Source organism: Tetrao urogallus, assembly GCF_951394365.1.
Source record: "Tetrao urogallus genome assembly, chromosome: 8".
In the NCBI taxonomy this organism is placed as follows: domain Eukaryota; kingdom Metazoa; phylum Chordata; class Aves; order Galliformes; family Phasianidae; genus Tetrao; species Tetrao urogallus.
The window spans coordinates 20,797,303-20,818,944 of NC_136821.1; the positions used below are offsets into that span (position 1 = coordinate 20,797,303).

Sequence of the window (21,642 nt, forward strand, 5' to 3'; positions counted from 1 at the left end):
TTAGCAAGTACAACGTGTCCCCTCATTTAAACTATTCTAGATCTGCATAACTGGATAAATTGGTGAGGTTGCAGAAATTCCTTAAAGGTCTCCTTGGTAACATGTTCCTACTTTTAAAACTAATCCTGTGTCAGAAATCGAATTTCAATTGAGAATTTATCTACGATAAACGTCTCACCAACACTGAGAGATTTTTGTGAGAGATTTTACTAGCAACATTTCAAATTAACCCGCACTAGAATAACTACTCTCTTCATTTACTCATTTGCAGCTTGTAAAATTCTGCCTAAAAAGTATAAATCATCTATAAATAATATATTGCATGTTAATTATGAACCTCTTGTAAACTTTCAGGTTTCCATAATGAAAGTCCCACGAGTTAATTGAAGAAAGTGTTCATTTTGTCTCTGTTCTAACAATATATAGCAACTGCTGAAGTAGTTTGAATTAAGTTTTGCAGTTTTCAAAGGTTTCTTCACCTCCTTCCCCCCCCCCCATAAATGAATACTTTCCATCTGTAAATTATCTGTAAGAAGACAGACGAGTAACTTGAAAATGGGCCTTTTATCCTTCAGGTGTGCTAAGTTCCCTCAATTCAGGTGTGTTGACCCCTCAGTTACTGGCACTGAACAATACTCATACATAAGCAGATAGATTAAAATGGCTATTCCCAACTGATGGTTCAGTATGATTTCTTGCAGGTTTATAGAGATATTGCTACTGGTGAGACAGCTGTATCTTTCACTTTTAAGAGCAAAGGTATTTTATTTCTCCTTCACTTCAAAACTTGATTTGTGTACACTGTTTTGAAAATATCTACAGCACAATGCCAGTCAAGACATAGTTCACAAACTTGTTGGCTTTAGTGGCAAAGATGAACCAAGAATTTCTTTATCCTTGGTGTCTGTACCCAACCCACAACTCGCAACCATCTGTTATTGCACTGTTTTTAAATTCAGGTCATGCAGCGATCTCAATTACAGAGCACTGCTAACAGCTGTATCAGCACATTGAAGGGAACAGGTAACAACAGGATATTACTGTGTGTTTTTTTCCCCACTTACTTTATTTTCTTCATAAGGACAGAGTTCTGAACATTAACTCCACCCCTCAAAGCACTGAATACATAAAAATCACACTTCAGTTTTCAAATTCCCCTCCTTCTGAATTTCCAGGATTTTCTAATAGCAAACATCGAGACTAACTGTAATTTTAAGAGATTAATTGTATTAATTAACAAGTGCATCAAAAATCACAAAAACTTTGAAAGGAGCTAAGCAGCACACAATGAAGCTGCTGAATGATCAATGCAGGGTCTCATTTCTTCTCTGTGGTAAGTTCAAACTCTCAGAAATCACAGAAACATCAAGGTTGGGAAAGACCTACAAGATCATCCAGCCCAACCAACTACCTATCACCAATAGTACTCACTAAACCATGTCCCTCAACACAAAATCCAAATGCTCCTTGAACACCTCCAGGGTCGGTGACTCCACCAACTCCCTGGGCACCATTCCAGCACTCGACCACTCTTTCAGAAAAGTACTATTTAGATATAAATCTCCCCTGGCACAGCTTGAAGCCATTCGCTCTAGTTCTATCACCAGTGGTTTTCTGAGAGTTAACTACTATGCGAAGCTGAATGATAAAAATCTTTGAACTAAATAATTTGTTAGATGTGTGAGTTTCTATTTCAACTTGCAAGTTAACCATATACCAACTAACCTTCCACCAACTGCTGTGTACAACTTTAAGTCCAATCTGACTGTTCATTATCTATCCAGTGCTTAAGATAATGAGTTCTGCTCCCTGACCAGCTTGTCTCCAAACTGAGACAATAGAAGTCTAAGGAAGTATAGATGTTAACTTATCAGCTATTTTATGAATTTCAAATTACTAATTCTGCTGTATGTCATATACAGTAAGTTATACCATAACCACAATAAGGCACCATCTAGTAAGTTGTAGTAAGTTAAGTTCTGTTCCATGCAGTGTATTTGTTTGGGGCAGATATTTAGCGTGAAAAACAATAAGCTAACACTTTTGATATCTAAAAATTGAACTAATGAATTACTGCATATACAAAAAATGGACTACTGAGAAAACAGGTCTCCTCATTTCAGAAAATAAAGCCAAACAGCACAAATACAAGCGCTGTGCACCTACAAAAACAGCATTTCAAGAATGAAAAAATCAAAGAAATACAGGCTTGCCTATTTCAAATAAGGAACATCCACAGACATAGTATAATAAACAGTCTATTAACCCTAAATAAAGGTCAATCAATCTACAAATTTTATTACAGAGACTTCCAAAAGTGGAAACTGCAATGAAAGATGAGCATCTCTGCTAAAGAGCAGCCATTTTACAGGGCTATTACCTTGTCCAGGTCTTGAGGTTGCAGATGTTCCAGCAGATGGCAGTTCAGCCTCCTGCCAATTAATTATAAATAACATTATCTGAATGTACAACTCCATGGTACCTTTTACATTAACTCACTATCAATAAAAATTCTTACCTTTGCATTTGATTCCGGATCAAACCTTTCAAGAATTAGTTTAGCAGTCTTGTATGTTTCCTTCTCCATCACTTCCTCAAGCTGGAAACAAAAGGGTCCACATATCAAAACAGAATTCTTTCAGCATTTTCTTCACACACACCTATTCACAACCAACATACAGAAGTTACCAAATTGTGAAGCTCTACTCAATGAGTCATTCAGATGTAACTCACATAACATGTTCAGATAACTGCAGATTTGGTGCATACAATGGATATGTAATTTTCCTTCCAAAAGTTTAGCAACTCTAACGGGCTACTTGTATTTAACAGCTTTATTGCAAGGAAACACCAAATATTGCTAATTGTTTACATATAATGAGGAGAATAATTACATGCACCAACTTCAATAATGGAATGTGCAAAAATCTATCAGCCATCATTATTGGAAGTTATTAGACATGACAAGCACATGACAGGCAATTCCTTAGATTTATTTCCTCATAGCACTTAATGCTATTAATTTAAGGAAGGTCGTTAGCCAAGTGCTTTACAGAATAAAGTCTCTGTGCCAATTAACTGCTGTCAGCATCGATTTTAGATTATTTATTAGCAGAAGCAATTAGCTTGCTGCAAAAGCTGTGAGAACTCACTAACTAGAGAACAGCCATGGAATTTGCTCAAATGACTTTAAAGGCTGGAACTCCATCTTTACAGCAATTCAAACTGCTTTTCAGAAGAAAAAAAAGGGAACATGTTAAGAATTTAAATAAAAAAAATTTACTGAGAACTATGCATACTTCAGGGAGTGTAATTAAAGCACTTCATTATTACAGCATTTTATTTACAATGCACTCAAGTGGCTTTATAGCTAATACATGGGCTTAATTAAAAAAGTAATCACTAGTAAAGTATCATTTTAGTGGTTAACAGTCAACATCAGAAGTAGCTTAACTTTAAAACAGATAGCTAAAGTTATGACAAATAGCAAATATACATAGAAATTATAATGCATTTTACAGTATCTTAAGCAGACCTTTTCTCTTAGATATGCTGACTAATGGCCACATTCAGCTAAAAGTAGTCGTTTGTTTGTTTGTTAAATTTGCTGTTGGCATAAGCTGTAAAACTGAGAAGGTCAGTGGTCAAAAAATTACATTCCCTCAAAGTCATTTATCACTGCTAAAATAATAAATGGTGCACATTAACATGACTTTTAGGCAAGTATTTCACTAGTGAGAAACTAGCATCTCAGCCTGTGTATACAGTCCTTGCATTGCTTTTACCATTAAAGAAACCTCAGAATCACAAATAGACCTCAGAAGATAAATAAATTCCACTCCATTTAACAGATACACAGTACCCATTTAGCAGCTCTCTCCTACACGCACTACCAGAAGTTCAAGGCAAGGAATACTACACAAGCTGCTAATTAAAGACTGTTGAAATAAAAAGGGAACGAATAGGGAAGTAAAAATAATAATAAATTCGCTAAATTTTTATTTCTGCAGGGTTTTGGAGTTAACCCACTAACTTAGAAATGCCACGCAGTACACACTAAGATCAGAATTAAGAGTCTAATAGGAAAAACAAAGCATTAATTTCTCATAAAAGTGCAAACCATTAGGCAATCCTTCACATGACCAGGTGATGTTAGCAAGGGAAAGTGGGGAAGCACTAACCATCAGTGTCAATATCCAGTCCCCAAACCAAAAGGAAGAGCCCCAAGTCACTTCACATAAATGACCGTAGAATGCATGCATTTGTCTTCATAGCAACACAGGAAAATGAGAAAACCTCAGACTAGATGACTTCTAGGTAAAGAAAGAACAGAATGCTCCACCATCACTTGACACTTTCCTGTCACAAGATTCAGATGTCACAGTCATTCTCAAGTTATCGAATTATGGGATAATTCAACAAGTTATTCTTCATATTTTCAAGTTTATACACAGCTATATAAATCCAGCAAAGCTGAAACTGAATGAGAATTCACATCTGCAATCAAGCTTTTACAAATTTCTTGAAAACTCCTAAAAAAGATCGAGATTTTTATAAATACACTCACCAATCTCATGGTTTCACTTCTAGAATATATTTTCCTGAAATCAGCTAAATTTATATTGGCTGACAATATAAAAAAAAATAAAGTAGTGAAGAGATCAAACTTTGCTTACTGTTTAAGCAAATTAGTATAATTACTAGAAGCACATAATGGCTTGTGTGCATAAGCTTGGAATACTGTAAGAATGCATGAAGAAGAAACTTGCTTCTGCACTACCACAAATCCATTTGTAAATACAAATCAAATCACTGACTTCTGGATCATTCACTACTTTGAAACGACCCCAGAAAAGCTTTGTGCTGAACAATGGCTCAAAAACACAACAAATTGCTCTACAGTTCCGCTCTTCTCCCTAATAACCTTCTCTGAGATTCAAATGTTTTCCCCCACAAAAACATTTTTCACCTCCTACCAAAACAAAATCCAGTTTATCAAGCTAAAATGCTGAGTAACCAGAATCACAAATGAATTCTCTATAAAGGTTAATACCACCCTAATCATGGATTTCCGAACTAAGTCACAGAATTAGTCACATCTTAATAAAGCACCATGGTTGTACCACTTTCTCTCCTATGGATAACTGCATGGATGGCTTGCCTTCCAAATGACAACCAAACAGAACTCCTGCAAAAACTACACCAGTTGCCTACACTGAAAAGTAATATGTGTAATGTATTTTAAGCATCTTGTCAGGGTGATTTAGGAAATAGAAATTTGAAGTATTAGCACAGTGCAAGCTACTTAATCACCACACTACCTCGTGAGTTCTTAAACTGAATTACTTGGTACGTCAAACCTCACTATGGAGAAGTATTTCTCCACGTTTGTGCGAGGCTGAAGATTAATTTTAACATACAGTGTAAGATTTGCAAGCACATACAAAAGTAACTTTAAAATAGAAAATAAAGTAATTTAAGCCACAATAGTAACCGTTTCATGTGAACACTGCAACACATTTACAAGAAACACCTTGGTTATTCATCAATAGATTTAATTTTTAATCATACGTTGAGCTTCCTATTGTGAATTCACAGGACTCTAACGTACATTGGGTAGGCACAGCTGGGCTCACGCAATGGTCAGTAATTACTATGCTATCTTAGCAACTCTGTCCTGAGGCTAAGAATTATCCCATCTTTAAGACCGCTACTCCAGGTAAAGTCTCTGTTAATTCCCACTTCTAGCAGCTTAATACATGTCCTGTGCCCTTGCTTTTAATCTGCTTAACCCTCTGAACTTGCTCATCTAAACACATTCAGGCTTAAGGGTTGACAACTTCATTAACTGATGAAGAACTAAGGCCAAAGAGACAGTCACAGTATCACAAACACAACCATAGTATCCCTTATAATCAATGATGGGAAAAAGTTGCATCTTGAAGTACTGTCTTAATTATAGCTAACGCACTCAATTCTTACCCCCGTGACAGCGCCATAGAGAACCACAGCATGTTTGAGACCAGTAAGGAAACAATACTCAACCCTGTGCAAAGTATTATACACGCTGTGTACTTCGTCTCAACAGACAATATTAATGGATATTTCAAGATGAAAAATCTCAGATATTTCACCCACGTTACCATCCATGTGATTATGCTACTGAAGTCTGAAGTCTTGTGAGAAGAGCTGAAGGGTCCATTTGGCAGCTCACATGGCACAATCACCAGGGCTTTTCATCTAGTAGGTGAGGAGCTTATTCTGTTGTTGGCACCCTTTGGAACTTAAGGAGCATTACCAGGGAAAAGATAGACCACAGGCCAGAAAAGCTCAAGGGCTGTAACACTTCTCAAAAGGCCAACTGTCTTTAAAGTTTCTCCAGCACTCAGGCAGTTGAACTACAATAAAGTGAAAAACTATAGCTATTGCAGCATGCTCACAGTGCCTAGACAATCCACATTACAAATAAACAGGAAGTACATAATTTACCCACTCCAATGTAGTTTGAAGATCACTATGTTAATATCTCAGTAACCATTTCTATTACCAAATACATTGGCTATTTAGAAACCAACAGTCACAGACTATATTGCCCTCAGACTGAAAAAATAGTAGAGCTAAAGTTCTGCTTAGAAGTTTGTCTTCAACAATTACAGGTTGGCACTTTGGCTGTTGTTTTGACTTTTTTTTTTAAAAACTTTTTTTTTTACATTATATATTTTGCATATGCAAAGTCAGGACATTTACACCACGTTTCACTATAATTCCAAGCAAAGAAACCTCCCCATTTTTTTTTCCTGATTTATCTACTTGATTTTGTCTCATCTGAAATAAAATAAAATAAAAAAGGCAAGGAATCCACATAGAAGTTCAACATGACTATTTTTTCAATAATATGATGATTGTGATCACAGAAAACCGTTTATTTAAATGAAATGAGAGATTTACACTCAAGACTCCAAAGGCTCTTGGGATCTGCATTGAGCTTCTCCAGAAATTTTCCTTCGAAACAACTCAGTAACTGTGTAAATTGGAAAGATTAACTAACTTCAGTTATTGTTTTAATAAAATAAGATTAAAACTATAGCTGTCATATTCGTTTATTTCATTACTACAAAATTTAAGCTTCTCCAACTCTTTTCATCACCTCTTGAGCCAAAGGACACCTCCATTAAACAGATCCCTTAAAATAAAGATTAGCAGATATAAATTAGCAAATCCTCTTTACTAAAGGACAATGACAATCAGGTTACAGTTTTCCATACCATTTTTACATTTACATTGTACTTACACAGCCCAGTGGAAGATCAGTGAATTCTGTTTGCCATGTGAAGGCCATATGATTTCAGACTCTTAACAGACACCTTTTTAGTAGCTTTGCTGCAGGTTTTCTGTTAATTTAGCTACTAGAGCAAGCAATCCAGAAGGCACAAGGTAAACACTTGGAAAAAATCATAAACATACTGCAACCTCAGGATGATGTTTCATGGGTAGGGACTTCATTTGTGATTTCATCAGTGGCTGGTTGGAGGTTTTTGGGTTTTTGTTAAGTTTTGCCCTGAGAAACCTGAGATGAAGCCACAGTTTTCTTACAGAGAGACTAGCCAGAGATGAAACAGCTTTCGGTGTACAGTGCAAGTTATCCAAGACTCAGTAGCTTTTCGATCTAAAATTTGTTTCAAGATCAAGTGTTGATCCATCTGATACAAAGACCTGACATACACCAGTTTCATACAGTTAATTCATCCACACAGCTCACAAAAACAATCTGGAGATAACCAATGGAACTGATACAAGACAGTATACATTTTCAAGAGGAAAGAAGATAATGGAATGATACATAGTATAAAAATAAGATGGAGGAAAATGAAAAATAAGCAAGGAAGCATTTGAGATACAAACAATCTGTTACTTGAATGAAAAAGTGAATCTGATGCAAGGCGTTTTTGTTATTTATAAACAAAAAATTAAATGATGTGTCTATTAAAAATTCAGTTGGACTATGTTCTCGAGTCAGTGTATCTACTGCTTTATAAACCTAAAGCAATAAACAATTTAAAGAATACATTTTCATTTTTTGCTAAATCACTTAGCAGACCTAGCAACAAACAACAAAACAGGAGGTTTAATTTAAACTACGAGAAGAGAATTTATTCTCATACACAAGCAGCCCGGTACTACTGTGTGGCAGGAGTACTAGAAAACACATGAAAACAGAGCAACATTAATAGCTTCCCCCCCCTTCTCCTCTGCCTGTCTCTGCTTTTCATTTATGTATCTTCATCAAGCTGAGCTTGTAGAGACAAAAACATTTCAGTGGACCACAACAACTGCTTTTTAAAGTTTTACTTACAATTTTTTTCTTTTGAGATTTTAAATCGTCCAGCGCATCATCTAAAAGAAAAACATCATACATCAGTTTCCACATATGAGAATGCCTACACCCTCTGAACACTGAATTTGCCCTGTACGATCAAAGTTTACTGACCACAACAAAACCTGCTTCAGTTAAACTTGGAAAAAAAAAAAAAAGAAACTATCTTTAACCCTGAAACTGCTCATAAATTATAGCCCACTTCTCATTTTACAGTTATAACTATTTAAAAAGTTTTACGTACCATTTCCTCATTAAGGGAACCAATTCTAGCTAATGCCCTGCTTTGACCTACATTAAAATTGCTACAACAATGGACCAAATGCACTTAATCTCAGCAGTCAAACTACAGAAAAAAATGCTTGAAGTCCAAGTATTAATATATCTGAGTACCGGATTTACTGGCTTCAATATTTCACGTAAGCCTCTTACACATGCTAGTTTCAAATGCCGGATGAATTCTGAGCTTCAAATCTGAATTTATTTCATCCTTCCAATACTAGAGATCCCAGAAGAGAAAAGAAGTTTTGTAGGCTAACCAGGTCGTTTTACTACTAAATGTAAGAGACTTTGCTACAAGTAATAAGTGCAGCACTTAACCTCTTATCTCTACAAGGAACAGAAAGGAAAGGTCAAATGCAATGGGATTCTCCTTAAGTCAAATGCTTACAGCTTGGCACTCAAGGAAACCTCATAGCTATAAACCATCACCTAGTACAGAAGATGTTTTCTTGGTAACACCAGTTTTCCACTACATCCTTCATAGCAAGAAGAGCTTAACACACATAAAATCTTGTTTAAAACTCCTCCCCTTCCTCAATATTACTGGACACTAGTAGTTCACTTGTAAGATATCATGGTTTTTACCCATTTTTCAGTTTTCCAAAAGCTATAAATAAAATAAAATAAATAAAGTTATAAGTAACAAGAAGAATATTAAATGTAATACATACTTTTACTTACATACATACATTTGCATTTATCTATGTATATTTATTAGGTATATTAAATACTTCTGAAAACTTATTCTGGGAAATAACTTTGAGGAACACATAACATCTTGAACTTTTCCAGAATGTAGGAACCCACTTTGATGTAATAAGCCATTCTATTCAATGTATAAAACACTAGAACCTGGCACATACAAAATTCTGAAGTTGAATGCTAAGAAAAAAATAACTATTACCATCACTTACCAGTAAAAGAGATGGAACTTAGAGCAAAATCTACTGAGTGCCAGGCCAGGCCAAAGAAAATATACAATCCCAGGAATTACTTCAAATAAACAAACTAATACACCACCACCCACCAAATTTGATATCTGTATTAGAACAGTCTCTCAGGTAGTCCCATATAGATTAACAGCTTCCACAGTAAGGTAGCATGGGATCAGGCAACCAAACAAATAGTAGTGTCATTCATTAACAGTTAATTAAGAAACAGAGGCTGCATTTGGTACACAACTGCCTAGAACAACTTAGAGTACAGCCACCCACATAGGAATACAGTAAGTTCATAGAGGGAGCATTTGTTTCTTTACCCCCTGCTTTTGACAAACATCTCATGCTTGCCACTTCCAAGGTGGACAAATGGAAATTACTGGAAAGCACTCTCAAGAAACCAATATATATCTTATCTTAATTAAGGCTACTGAAAAAGCATTCATATCAGAGAAGTCAATACCTGCAAAATACCTCATTTATTTTCACCATGCTTTGGGATAGATCAGCCTAAATCTTCCTCAACAGCTATCTGACTCACCTATCTTAAAAACTGATATTCCCTAATCTTCCTACATCACCCATCCTCCCTGTGTTTCACTAGGAGTTTTCCTCATTCAGAGCTTGGCTCCCAAAACTGATGTAGTTATCCAGTGTAGACTTCCACAGTATTAAAATATCATTTCTAATGAAACTCACTGTACTAAATTATATCAGAACAAAAGACTATATTTGAGATACTCAGTTGCCAGTTCTTTTTCCAATGCATTTTTTTCTGCAACTCTTGCACTGTGTGTTTTATTTCTCTTTTCTAAATAGAAGACTCGCAATTTTGAGGTAAAACACAAATTGGGTTTGCCCAATTTCTAGTGCAGAAATAATTCCCTTTAGTGCGATCTAACAGGTACTTAAACCTTTTCTACACAGGTTTAAAGGCAGTAGACTTCCTCATATTCTAAAAACAACAAAGGCTTTTAAACGAATCAGAATAATACACTTTTATTTCTTATGGGGCCACACAATGCAAATACATATTTGTCCTTAGAAATGAATCAACACAGCATCACAAAATATATGAACAATTTTATCCATACATAAAAATGTCTGTCCCTATGCTTGCATATAAGATGTAAACATTAAATTTAAGAAATTCCAAAAGTGACATTTAACTCAAAAGCTGTCAACTTAAAAACATCTTGTTGCTCTGCAAGTCATAAAACACTGACTTTTTTCTGTATAAGTGCTCGCATGACTGTGAGATATTGCTACAGGCCGGATTCCTTTCAAAGAAAATCTCAGATGAAGTCTAACTACCACAGACAGATGAATTTCACATTACAGTGAATTTGCATGTACTTTAGCAACTACACACAAATATATTTGAACACTAGCATTTTTATTTTTTAAGTTACATGACACCCAATTTTCCTTAGCTCTCAAAAAAAAAAAAAAAAGCCATCACACACCCATCTCCTCATACACTCAGGAGAGCATAAGCATATTTTGGAGAACTTGGTGAGGAGTAAGCTGTCTTGACAAATAAATTTAACACTTGCTATACATCTCTCCTCTTGTACATAAAGATAACAGATTAGAACTGCAAGAATACTTGCAAAATGCAAATATTAAAGAAGTCACTCCTATTATTTTCCTTTTTCTGCTGCATTTTATTCTGTTACACTTCCAAATATCCAAAGAGAGGAGGAAAGGTTGCCATCATTTCATAAATAGATTAAACAGTTTCCTTAATGTTCTCTACAGAGTTGTGGTAGAAACAACAGTGTGACTAACGCTACCCATTTTAACATCAAGAGGTTATTGCTGGAAGCACCAAATGACTCAAAATATTTCCTTTCTCACAGCAAGCATCATTCCCAACTAGCCCCATACGCTTAGAAAGACAGAAAAATACTTACTATTCCTTTCTGTCCTTTTGGAAAAGAAAAAAATGAGCAGTGTTCTTATAAACCAGATTCTTTAAAACAGAAAGAAGAGTTATATTAATTAAAATATTGCAGAAATCATTTCTGAAGTCATTTAGCAAAGCAGACAGTTCACACAGAAGACTTACCACATGAGATTTAATTCTGCAAATACAAAGAACAAATCTTCAAACAATATTTAAGTTACATAATTGTTTAAATAACAATTAATAAATATTGCTAATATTCAATATTAACAATATTAAGCAGAGCTTAAATATTAATTGAAGCTTAATGATTACATTGACAAGGAGACACCAACACTGGTATAAATAAAATCCAACTGGAATAACATTAAACAAATACTACTATAGGTAGAAATACTAAGGAAGCAGTAGCAGTAACATCATTGCTAGCTAAAATGCTCAGTGAGAATGTTTGGAAACCTCAAGGTATATGAAACCAGCTGAAAACTACCTATTCATTGCTTCTTGTTAAATAAATTTATGAAGCAAGTTAACCAAAAAACAAGTCCACCAACTAAGTCCCAAAATTAAGACACAGGAGGTTTGTACAGGGAATTCAATACCAATGAAAGGCAAGAGATACAGCTATTGTGCAAATGCTCTCCCAAACAAATATAACTGTCCTGACTCCCATTGATTTTACAGAGCTCTGAATCCAGTCACATTCTGTACAGTTTCAGCTGACTTAGTCCAAACAATGCAGCAGCTTTATCTGTGTGCTCAAAATAAAATTACTGATCGATGACTGTTTTACATTTGAAAGGCTTCTCTACAATCCTTAAGACTTCTTTAAATTTAGAATTTTTTATAATTACAATAAAGTAGCAGTGTTTCAGTTGAGCAAAAAAATCCACATCCCAAAGGCTGGAAACATTTTCCTATAACTAGTCTAGGAAAGCAAGCAAAACAATGTGAGATTTTAAAAATACTTCTGAGTCATTCATAAAAACATATTTTGTATTTATATAATGGCTACTCAGTTTCAAATGCTTTTACACAGTAACAAAACATGAATTAGATAAGTCAGACAGGGCAAATAGAAGGTGAAGGTAACACATCCAAGGTAAGAGAAACAAGCCTAACCATTCCACTTCCGAAAGTCTACTGTAACAACTTCAGAACACAGACAGGGCTGTCTCTTAACAACCTAAAATACATCTTCCCATGAAGAAAGAACACTATGGCACACAGGCATTACTTCTTTGTTTTTATCTATGCTTAATACAGAGAAGAGTCTTTTCCTACCTAAAGTTGTATCCTAAGCAAACACATACGGTAGGATTTCACACAGCAGAAAATTCATGAAACTTGGAAGTCAAAGTTGGAAAACAGATCATTTATATGAGAATTAGGGCAAGATGAAATACTTTTCATTTAAATAGATTCTATTTCAAGAATATCTTCCTAAAACACAAATCTTCTCAGATGTATCAATATATATTTAAAATAGATCCTAGCAGTTAACTCTCCTTACCAGTAACGTGCCAAGACTGAGGGAATGACCTAAGGCAGAAACAAGATGGTGACTGACTGCAACTGGAAAAGGTAGACATATTCCAGTTGGATTAGGGCTTTAAAAAAAAAAAAAAAAGAAAGAAAAATCTTAGAGCTATTGCTGGGTGGCACCTCCTGACTGAGAGCAAAGACAAGCTGGCAGTTGTTTGCTATTCACATCTGTCAAAAAACCTGAAGTGTAATAGCTTAATAGAAAAAAAATCAGATGAACTGTCACAAATGGTAAAAAACAAGTCTAGCTCTGAACTTGTAATCTAATTCAAAAATGCCACCATTCCAAAAAAGCAAAGCAAGAATTGGGAAGACAAATTAGGGAAAATCCAAAGTGAAAATTCACACCAGAGCACTAGAAGCCATCACCTTCAATTGTAAATTTTTCATTTCTACACAAGCTCTCCTACCTCAGTCAGGTGAAGATTCCTCTTCTACACACTGTCACTAATAGCATAAGCAAGCTTTGCATGCTAACAACAAAAGGCTTCAAATCAGTGCACTTAAGAACTAAACAATTCATATTGCTGTCAAAGATTAATTTATAAATTAATTCTTTCCAGAAAAGATAGCACGGCCCATCTATCTTCTCCACAGGATTCTATAACAGCAACACTTGACTACATTCCACTTAACACAATATAACATGTAGAGAATATCTTCGCGTATCTTTTAACGTATAACGTATTATGTTCTGTGTTATCCACACCAATTGATCTTGCATATCCTTAGATATATACACTTGACTCTTCCTTTCAAGTCTAGAGCTAGAGCACTGGCAAATCAAGTTTCCGTACAATTGTGCTGCACAAATATAGACAGCATTCATCATGTTCATCGGAGATAGTGCAAATTCGTATGACATAAAGCAGTAAATGCACTCTGCAATCTGTTTGCTAGAAATGTTGCTCCAAAGACCAAGACCAATTCTCCTTGCTGAGGGCTGGGGGCAAAGAGCAAAGAAATGAAAGCACTCTTTGGTAAGGTGGGAACTCAACTTTTTGTTTTTAAATAGAAAAAGGCCAACGTAGAAAACTAGTCACTCGTGAGGACAAACAGGCAATTGTGTAGAAAAAGAGAAGACTATCATCCCTCCCATCCACATTCAAAGACGTTAGGGTGTTTACTATGTAAACAATCAAGGAATTTACAGGAAAAAAAACAGCTATTTACATAAAATTGATCCTCAATATATTTAAAATTGATCCTCAATATATTTAGCCCAATAACCCTCCACATAACTTGAGCTAACACTCAACTAACATCTAAAATTCAGTTTTTCCATTCAGTCTCAAACTTTTTCCTCCAATTTTATATGGTTCACTTCACATACAGGCAAAATAACTTGTATCACTTCCATTCAGTAGTGTTGCTTTTCCAAAACAGCAGCAGAAATGAAATCTAAGATAGTGCTCTTCTGTTTATACTACACTAACTGGCAGCTGCTCAGGTACAGCTCTCTCTCTAGCTCTGGTATAATTTTGATAAGTCAAGCAACTTTAGCTGCTAACATCTTCTGATGATAACACTTAATTCAATACTAAATCCAGAGCCTGGAGAAACATTTCCACAAAAGAAAGCATCTATCTTACTACTTGGATTTATTTTAAAACAAAAAATTCAACAAGTTATAACAACTCAAAGATCATCAAAAACAAACCCAAACCCCTGCCACAAAGTATTCTCCATCTCCTTCTATCAAAGGGACAAATGTTGAAAAAAGAGACATTTACTTACATCAGTGGAAATGCAAAAAATGGAAGCGTCATAAAAAACCTTGCTGTCCATTCATCAGGAAGACACCACAAATACACAATTAAGCAGGTGGCAAGATAAAGAAGTGAAGAGTAGAAGAGCAGCCTTCCAACCCATAGTTTCTGTAGTCTCTGATTTTTTTCTCTAAATTCTTCTAACGTCTGTATTTCCTGTAAATAAATAGGTTCAAGTTTAATGATGAAATGTAACTGTGGCTTTTATTAAGCCTTTTTTAAGTGCTTGCTAAAATTAGCCACAGTGTCATACCAGCACTGAAGTTAAGCATATTTTTGATAAATGCTGCTATTTACCCAGAGATAACTTTCACACCATAAATACACCCCAGGACTATACTTACAATGAGGGCCACTTGCACTGTATTAGCAGTGACATATCACTACTGGGCAGAACGACTGAAAACTATTACTTTTTCCTATGTAACATTTTAGTATGTTTGGGACAAACTGAACTTGCTCTGTATCCTATGAATGGCTGTCTCTAGGACCACAGAAGACTCTACCAAATATATCTTGCATTCTAAAACTTTTATCAGACATGTGGAACTTCAAATGTTTTTAATGCTTTCCTACTAACACGGGAAACTGCTGAAACCTCCCAATCACTCCACATGGTTTCATCTCAATATTTTCTCACCTTAAGACTAAAATCTTGAAAATCGAAATGGTACTTTTGGCATATTAGTAAGCAATCAAGCTATGCTCTGAAGTGTTACCACTTTTATCGCATTTCAAGTGACAACAGAAGTACTTAAATTTAAAGGAAAAAGTATCAACAGCATATTTCAAATGAATATTTCTTCAAGCAATACAGACACATGTCTGAAATTCCAGCTAAAAAGCACAACTAATTAATTGTCTGTTTTGTTACTCAGGCTCTGCCTTACTTACTACCACTATAGTTACAATTTTTGCACTTTAAACCACACACTGAAGCTTTTCTAGCAAGCCTGATAAACAGAACTTTCCTCAAGTGACATTTCCCATAACACAAGAGTTTAACTATTAGTTATAATAAAATTATGAAGTTATGCCAAGCTCACAATTCAGACCTGTTCCAAGCTTTCTAAACAACTGTTTAAACTATAGAACTATAGTTCCTCTAATTATTACACAGTGTTTTGGTGTGGCTTTAGGTTGTTAGGGTTGGGGTTTGTCTGTTTGTTTTGGTTTTTTGTTTTTGTTTTTTTTTTTTTTTTTTAATGTAGCAGTCTATATGAAACTCAGAATCTATAACAACCAAATGGAAAAATCAAAATGATTTAAAATTCCATAGCATTATTTTACTTAAAATAAAAGTGTGACCAAACAAGACATATATTTCCAAACAAAAACAAATAATTACGAGTCAAATACATACCTTATCAATTTTTTCTAATACTTCTACAGTAGAAGGCTTTGCCTGCTTACAAGGGAAAGGACAAAGCCATTAATCTGATTAAAGAAATACATTGAGGATTAGAGTAGATTAACAGTTTTCTAACAAAAAGACATGTAATGAATTAATACATCATCTATTTTATATAAAACTAATAATCTTTCCTACTTGTACAATCAATGAATGCACAGATGTTACAGGTATGAGTTGTACCAGAGAGCTTGGCTGCACAGTTCTTACACCAAAGCAAAAAAGATAGGATGCTTATCCAAATCCTGGGCTCACTACTAAACTCCAGAGGAGTGGATCTCCAGACGAGATCCTTCCCCACTGGCAGCCAGCTCTTAAATAGGTCTAGGAGGGGTGCAGCCTGGCTCCACCCCTTCCGGCAGCTCAGCTGAATTGCCTTCACCCGTGCTCCCGTGGCTACTCATGGCTCGCCTCAGGTGGTCAATCAGAGGTTCGGGCTGTGACTCAGCAGTTCCATACACACTTGAATAGTGACAAACAGAAGACACTGACACATCGCTGTCTTGCAGTTGTCATCCTATGGATTGAAGGCTCCACTCCTACACCACAAAAGATGAAAACCTACAACTACGGTAATAATAGGTGTGTGGGTAGGAAGTAAAACAAGAAGTGAACTGATGAGTGGAAGGAAGAGGTAAAATAAAGAAAATATAGACAAGAAGCCTCAATCTAAGAACTTTAAACCTTTTAGCAGTACTCATTGCACACAAAGACAGGCTCTAAATAAATTATAAGCATCTGCAAGTAAGCATTCTCATCTGCAATAAAATTCCCCTTAAGAACAACTTGGAATCTATCTTCTAACAATCTCCTCTAATTTCCGAGAAGTAGGAAGGTACTAATTATCCTCCCAAACTCCCTGGACCACAAGCTCAAAGACTAAGGCCAACACAAAAACCACTGTAGACTTGGAAAATCCCCCACCCCCCAAGCAGGGCTGGCAATTTTAACTACACTCTCACCTTTTAATGATTTTTTTTTCTTTTTTAACTCTAAAAACATAACTTGTAAACCCAGACTCAATAACTCACATCTGCTAATAGAAAGAATAGTCAAGAGCATAGTCAAAAGCTTCATGACTTTTGCAAACTCAGTATATTATTAAATTATACATAATCCAATAAAAATAGTTAGGAAGAAAGATCTGTACATGTAGCGACCAAATTATTTTTTAAAAAACAGATACAGAATGATATTCTGAATGTATCCACTTGGACTGAGAATAGCTACTCATCTTTAAAGTTACAGATACTGCTGTATCTATCATGATAGAGTACCACAAAACTCTTTGGAGTCAAAGCAGTAATTTTGTAACTCAACCAAACCCTGCCAGATCTGGTACAAAGGAAATAAATCTTCAGCTGTAACTTTCAACCAGCATCGAAGTCAACAAATAGGATTAAGAATCACATCCTGCAAACTTCAATCTTCCAAGCTAACAAAAGATTATGACATTGTTAAAATATTTTACTTACCCTCCATCTTGAAATTAATCCACCCATCTTCTACAGTGGACAAATGTTGGTAGAGCTATTAATCTTCTACAAGAATTCACAGCTAGAAGTAAAGCATTAAGCACATAAGACCAATCTAACAGCATCCTACAAGAGTGATAACATACTTTAATATCTAAACATGTCAATGCAGTGCACAAGATCACTGCATAGTTATCTACCTATATGTTAATATAAACCAAGTCTCTGCTTCATAGACCCTCTTGTAGGTCTCTTTATCAGCTGGAATGAGAACAACTTAAGTTATACTTCGTAACTCTTTAAACGGAGGGGGACCCTCAAAAATAGACACAAAATAACCACTTACAAGTCAAAATCCTTCAGCACTACTACTTACTATTAAGCAGGATAATTCATTTCTCAGCTGCTCATAAACTCAACTCTTCATGTTCCTTTTTATTTAGTTGATGCTCCCAACATTCACAATTAACATCCTATTTTCATGAGAAAGAAGTTTTTCTTCCATAGATTTCCTTCCGTTTCACACCCATCAATAAGAACTTTTCATATTGCATTATTATTCCTCCTTTGTACGATCAGTTTTAGGTTCAAAGCAGGCTACAGAGATTTCACATGCTCTTGGAAAGCACTACACTAGCAGGTGCTCCCTGAACACAACTCAAGGCAGTTACCACCACATTAAATGGCCCTAAAAGCAACTCTAGGCATGCAAAAGTAGTTCAGTCTGCACGAATCCAGAACCCATGAACAACACTAATGCAATAAGCTGGGCTTAGGTTCCTGAAATAGAAGTTTCACAGCCTTCCATCAAAAAGTAGATGGACTTGGAACCTTAGAAAGACAGATTTTCTCTCCAGTCTGGACTGAAACAATAGAACAAAACAAAAACAAAGCACCACCCAGCTAGGCAGAAGTAAGTGATTAGTAGTTTGTTTGTTAAGTAACTTTTGGCCAAGCATTGAAAGATAAAGAAATCTCATCTCAATTCAAAGTTGTTCCCAAATTGTCTGAGGCTGTCAGAATGAATTAACACAACACAGGATACATACTGCTCACTAACGCTACTGTATTACAGCCTCCTCCTCACCTTGTAAGAGAGCCAAGGACTTCAGAACCCAGAACCATAGGCCCTATGATTTTGAAAACCAATCCTTGAAGATAAGCAAATCTGTACTTGAAACGCAGCCAAAGTGAAGCTAGAACAGATGGACACATGAGCTCTGCTGTTGCCAAATTACTAGCACAGAGTGGATGAGATACAGAAAAAGCACTGCTAGCCCTTGGTGTTCTGCACAAATCCTCCAATCACTATTACAGTAGCTCACCTCAGAAAAACAACTTCTCTATTTTTCAACATTCAATACTACTGTTCTCTAGCACTAAAAATTTTACACCATTTTTATTTTACCAGGTACATGTAGATAGATTTTGACACACACCAAGTAGATCTGAGGTGACTTGCTTCACAAGTACTTTCACGCTGAGATAGCATCATTATTGCAAAACAGAACGAATGCTGTTATCCAGCCAATTAAGAAGCTTGTAAACCTAGCACGTGGTACCCAAATCCGGTTTACTTCAATTATATTGTCACTGGTATTAGGAGCACTGGTAACTTTTTTAGGTTCACATGATTCACATGGCCTTTTGGAGCCATTTTCCTTCACGCCACAGCTGCAGAAAATGACACAGAAAATGTCTCTGACACAGAAAATGTAGAGGGCCCTGTGAGCAAAAATTGTTCATGAACCATCGGTGTTGCAGACCTCTGTCAATAACACATTCATAGTGGTATCTATCCATATGTCTTTCAAACTACCTGGAAAACATCTGGAAGGGAAACAGGTTTGACAAGTGTCATCGCATGTATAATTTTATACGAACCACGAGAGCAACCGGCTTTATGGATGCCTGTGACTCAGTATTACCAAAACCCTTCTCCAAGGAGGATTAGGACCACTGAATTCACATTTGCAATTTAGTCCCTTAATCCTTAGTTACCAGATGGAGAATTTTCTGTGTTTACTATGGATCGCTTCAGACACTTTCCTTGCTCCTCCTTCAGAAAATGCGCTTCTTCTGCACAGAGCTGTTTTGCTCACTCATGCACTACTGTGATAGGACTTAATTCTACCACATTACCACTGATTTAACATACAAATAAGATAGCTGAACCCTAGGCTTTAAAAAAAAAATTAAAAAAATCAATAATACAAGAGTTGTGAAAACTACATGGAAGATCATGAAAACACAATTACTGTTTTCTATTGCCTAAGTCTAAAAAAAAAAAAAAAAAAAAAAAAAAAAAAAAAAAAAAAAAAAAAAAACCACCATGGTAGCATCTCCTCTACCCAAAAAAAGAGGCAGCTTGATTAGGAAAAAGCAGACATGCCACAGAAGGACAGCTGGAGCAGAAAAGGCTTTTCTTTTGAAAGATGGTGGATTGTGCACAATTACAGAAGTCACCAATCTACTCATCCAGGGGAAGAAAATGGTTTAATGATCCCATTACACCTCATCAAGCTACACAGTCAGGCAGACTGCCTCCTATGGCTAGCAGCACAGGCTGCACTCCATTTCAGAGCTAACACAGGGTACAACACCAGGTACCCTCAAGGCTCTCCTCAGAAAGGGCCCAAAAGCACGCAGAACATCATCGCCGCTTTCAGATTTCTTCAAGCTAACTTCAAAGAAGTTTTATGATTAAAAAGCTCTTCTGAAATTAAAATCCCCAGTGTTAAGAACTAACACACTGAAATTCATGACTAAATAACATCAAACCAAATCATACTGAAAGGAAGGAAGACTCGAAAGTCGCAGTCAGGACTCTGCATACAGACACACAGGCACTGCACCCCGAAGGGAAGGCAAGTGCCATTTAAATCAGGTATTCTGCAAGCCTTCCAATTTGCTCCTGTGTAGACTCCATCAGGTGCTCACCATCACACCCAGGGATGGAAGTGCCACCTCCGTGTCCGTGTCTGCTCGCTCCGTTTCCACCCATAGCCCAGGCTCCGCTGGCCTCAGACACCCACAGCAGCTGCAGAAGCTCCGAACGCCTCGGACAGGTGAATGTAAACCGCGAGCATCACCTGCCACGCACCACCACCCGTCCCAGTACCTCCGTTAGAGGTAGACACTGACTTTTGTCAGCTACCAGCTTCGATGCCATCTGCTTGGAAGCATCCCGAGGTGCCGCGTTTCTCCCGAGCCGCAAAGAAGCGCGGCTCGCCAATGGGACACGGAGCGCAGGGCGGCGGCCCAGGAGCCCTCCGCGCCCTACAGCGCGCCTGAGGCCGGACAGCGCGGCAGTTCCCTCCCGGCCCCACGCCCGCCGCCACGAGGAAGCCCCGCATGCTCCTCCCGCCCGCGGCTCCTCTTCCGAGCCTGCGCCGCCGCGCTTCCCGGGGGCCGCCGGCTGTCAACGGGCGAGGAGAGGGCGGGGGCCGTGCCAGCGGCTCCGGTTTCGGCGCGTGGGAATCGCCGAGCGCCCCGTCCGCCCCTCGGGCCGGCGAGTCCCCGGCGCGGAGCCGTGCCAGGCGCTGCTCCCCGCCCCACGTACCTGCCGCGCGCCGGGCCGCGCATCCCGCCGCCGCCCGCCGAAGGAGGGGCTGGGCCGCCCCGGCGGCGATCCCATCAGCCCCCGCGCGGCCCCGCCAGCCAATCAGCTCCGTGCCGCCGCGGGGCGCGCTGCGGCGGGGGAGGGGGGTGGCCGCCGTGCGGTTGTTTCGTTCTGCGCTCGGCTTTCCCGGCTGGCGCAGCCGGTGCGGAGGAGCTGGCGGAGCGCAGGACGCTGCCGTGTGTGCAGTCGCGGCTCCTCAGCTCCCCCGCTTAGGAGTTTTTACGGCTGCGAGGAGCTGAGAAAGAAAGGTGGTAGTTCCTTCGGGGTGGAAATTCGTATGCAGAAGCTGCGCACCTTCAGCTGACCCCCGCACTGCC

The 21,642-nt window shown here is 37.5% G+C and overlaps 1 protein-coding gene across 1 annotated transcript in view; it reads right to left on the minus strand.

Moving 5' to 3' along the window:
• The window catches only part of LNPK (lunapark, ER junction formation factor), a gene marked incomplete at both ends in the record, with an annotated part of 37,316 nt that extends 15,976 nt beyond the window's left edge, over window positions 1-21,340 (minus strand). Inside the window, 7 exons of the mRNA XM_079539170.1 lie at window positions 2,381-2,432; window positions 2,519-2,599; window positions 8,354-8,394; window positions 11,511-11,569; window positions 14,786-14,973; window positions 16,181-16,225; window positions 21,266-21,340. Coding sequence (XP_079395296.1) covers window positions 2,381-2,432; window positions 2,519-2,599; window positions 8,354-8,394; window positions 11,511-11,569; window positions 14,786-14,973; window positions 16,181-16,225; window positions 21,266-21,340 — 541 coding nt within the window. The remainder of the gene's footprint in view (window positions 1-2,380; window positions 2,433-2,518; window positions 2,600-8,353; window positions 8,395-11,510; window positions 11,570-14,785; window positions 14,974-16,180; window positions 16,226-21,265) is intronic.
• Between the last annotated feature and the right edge of the window lie 302 nt (window positions 21,341-21,642).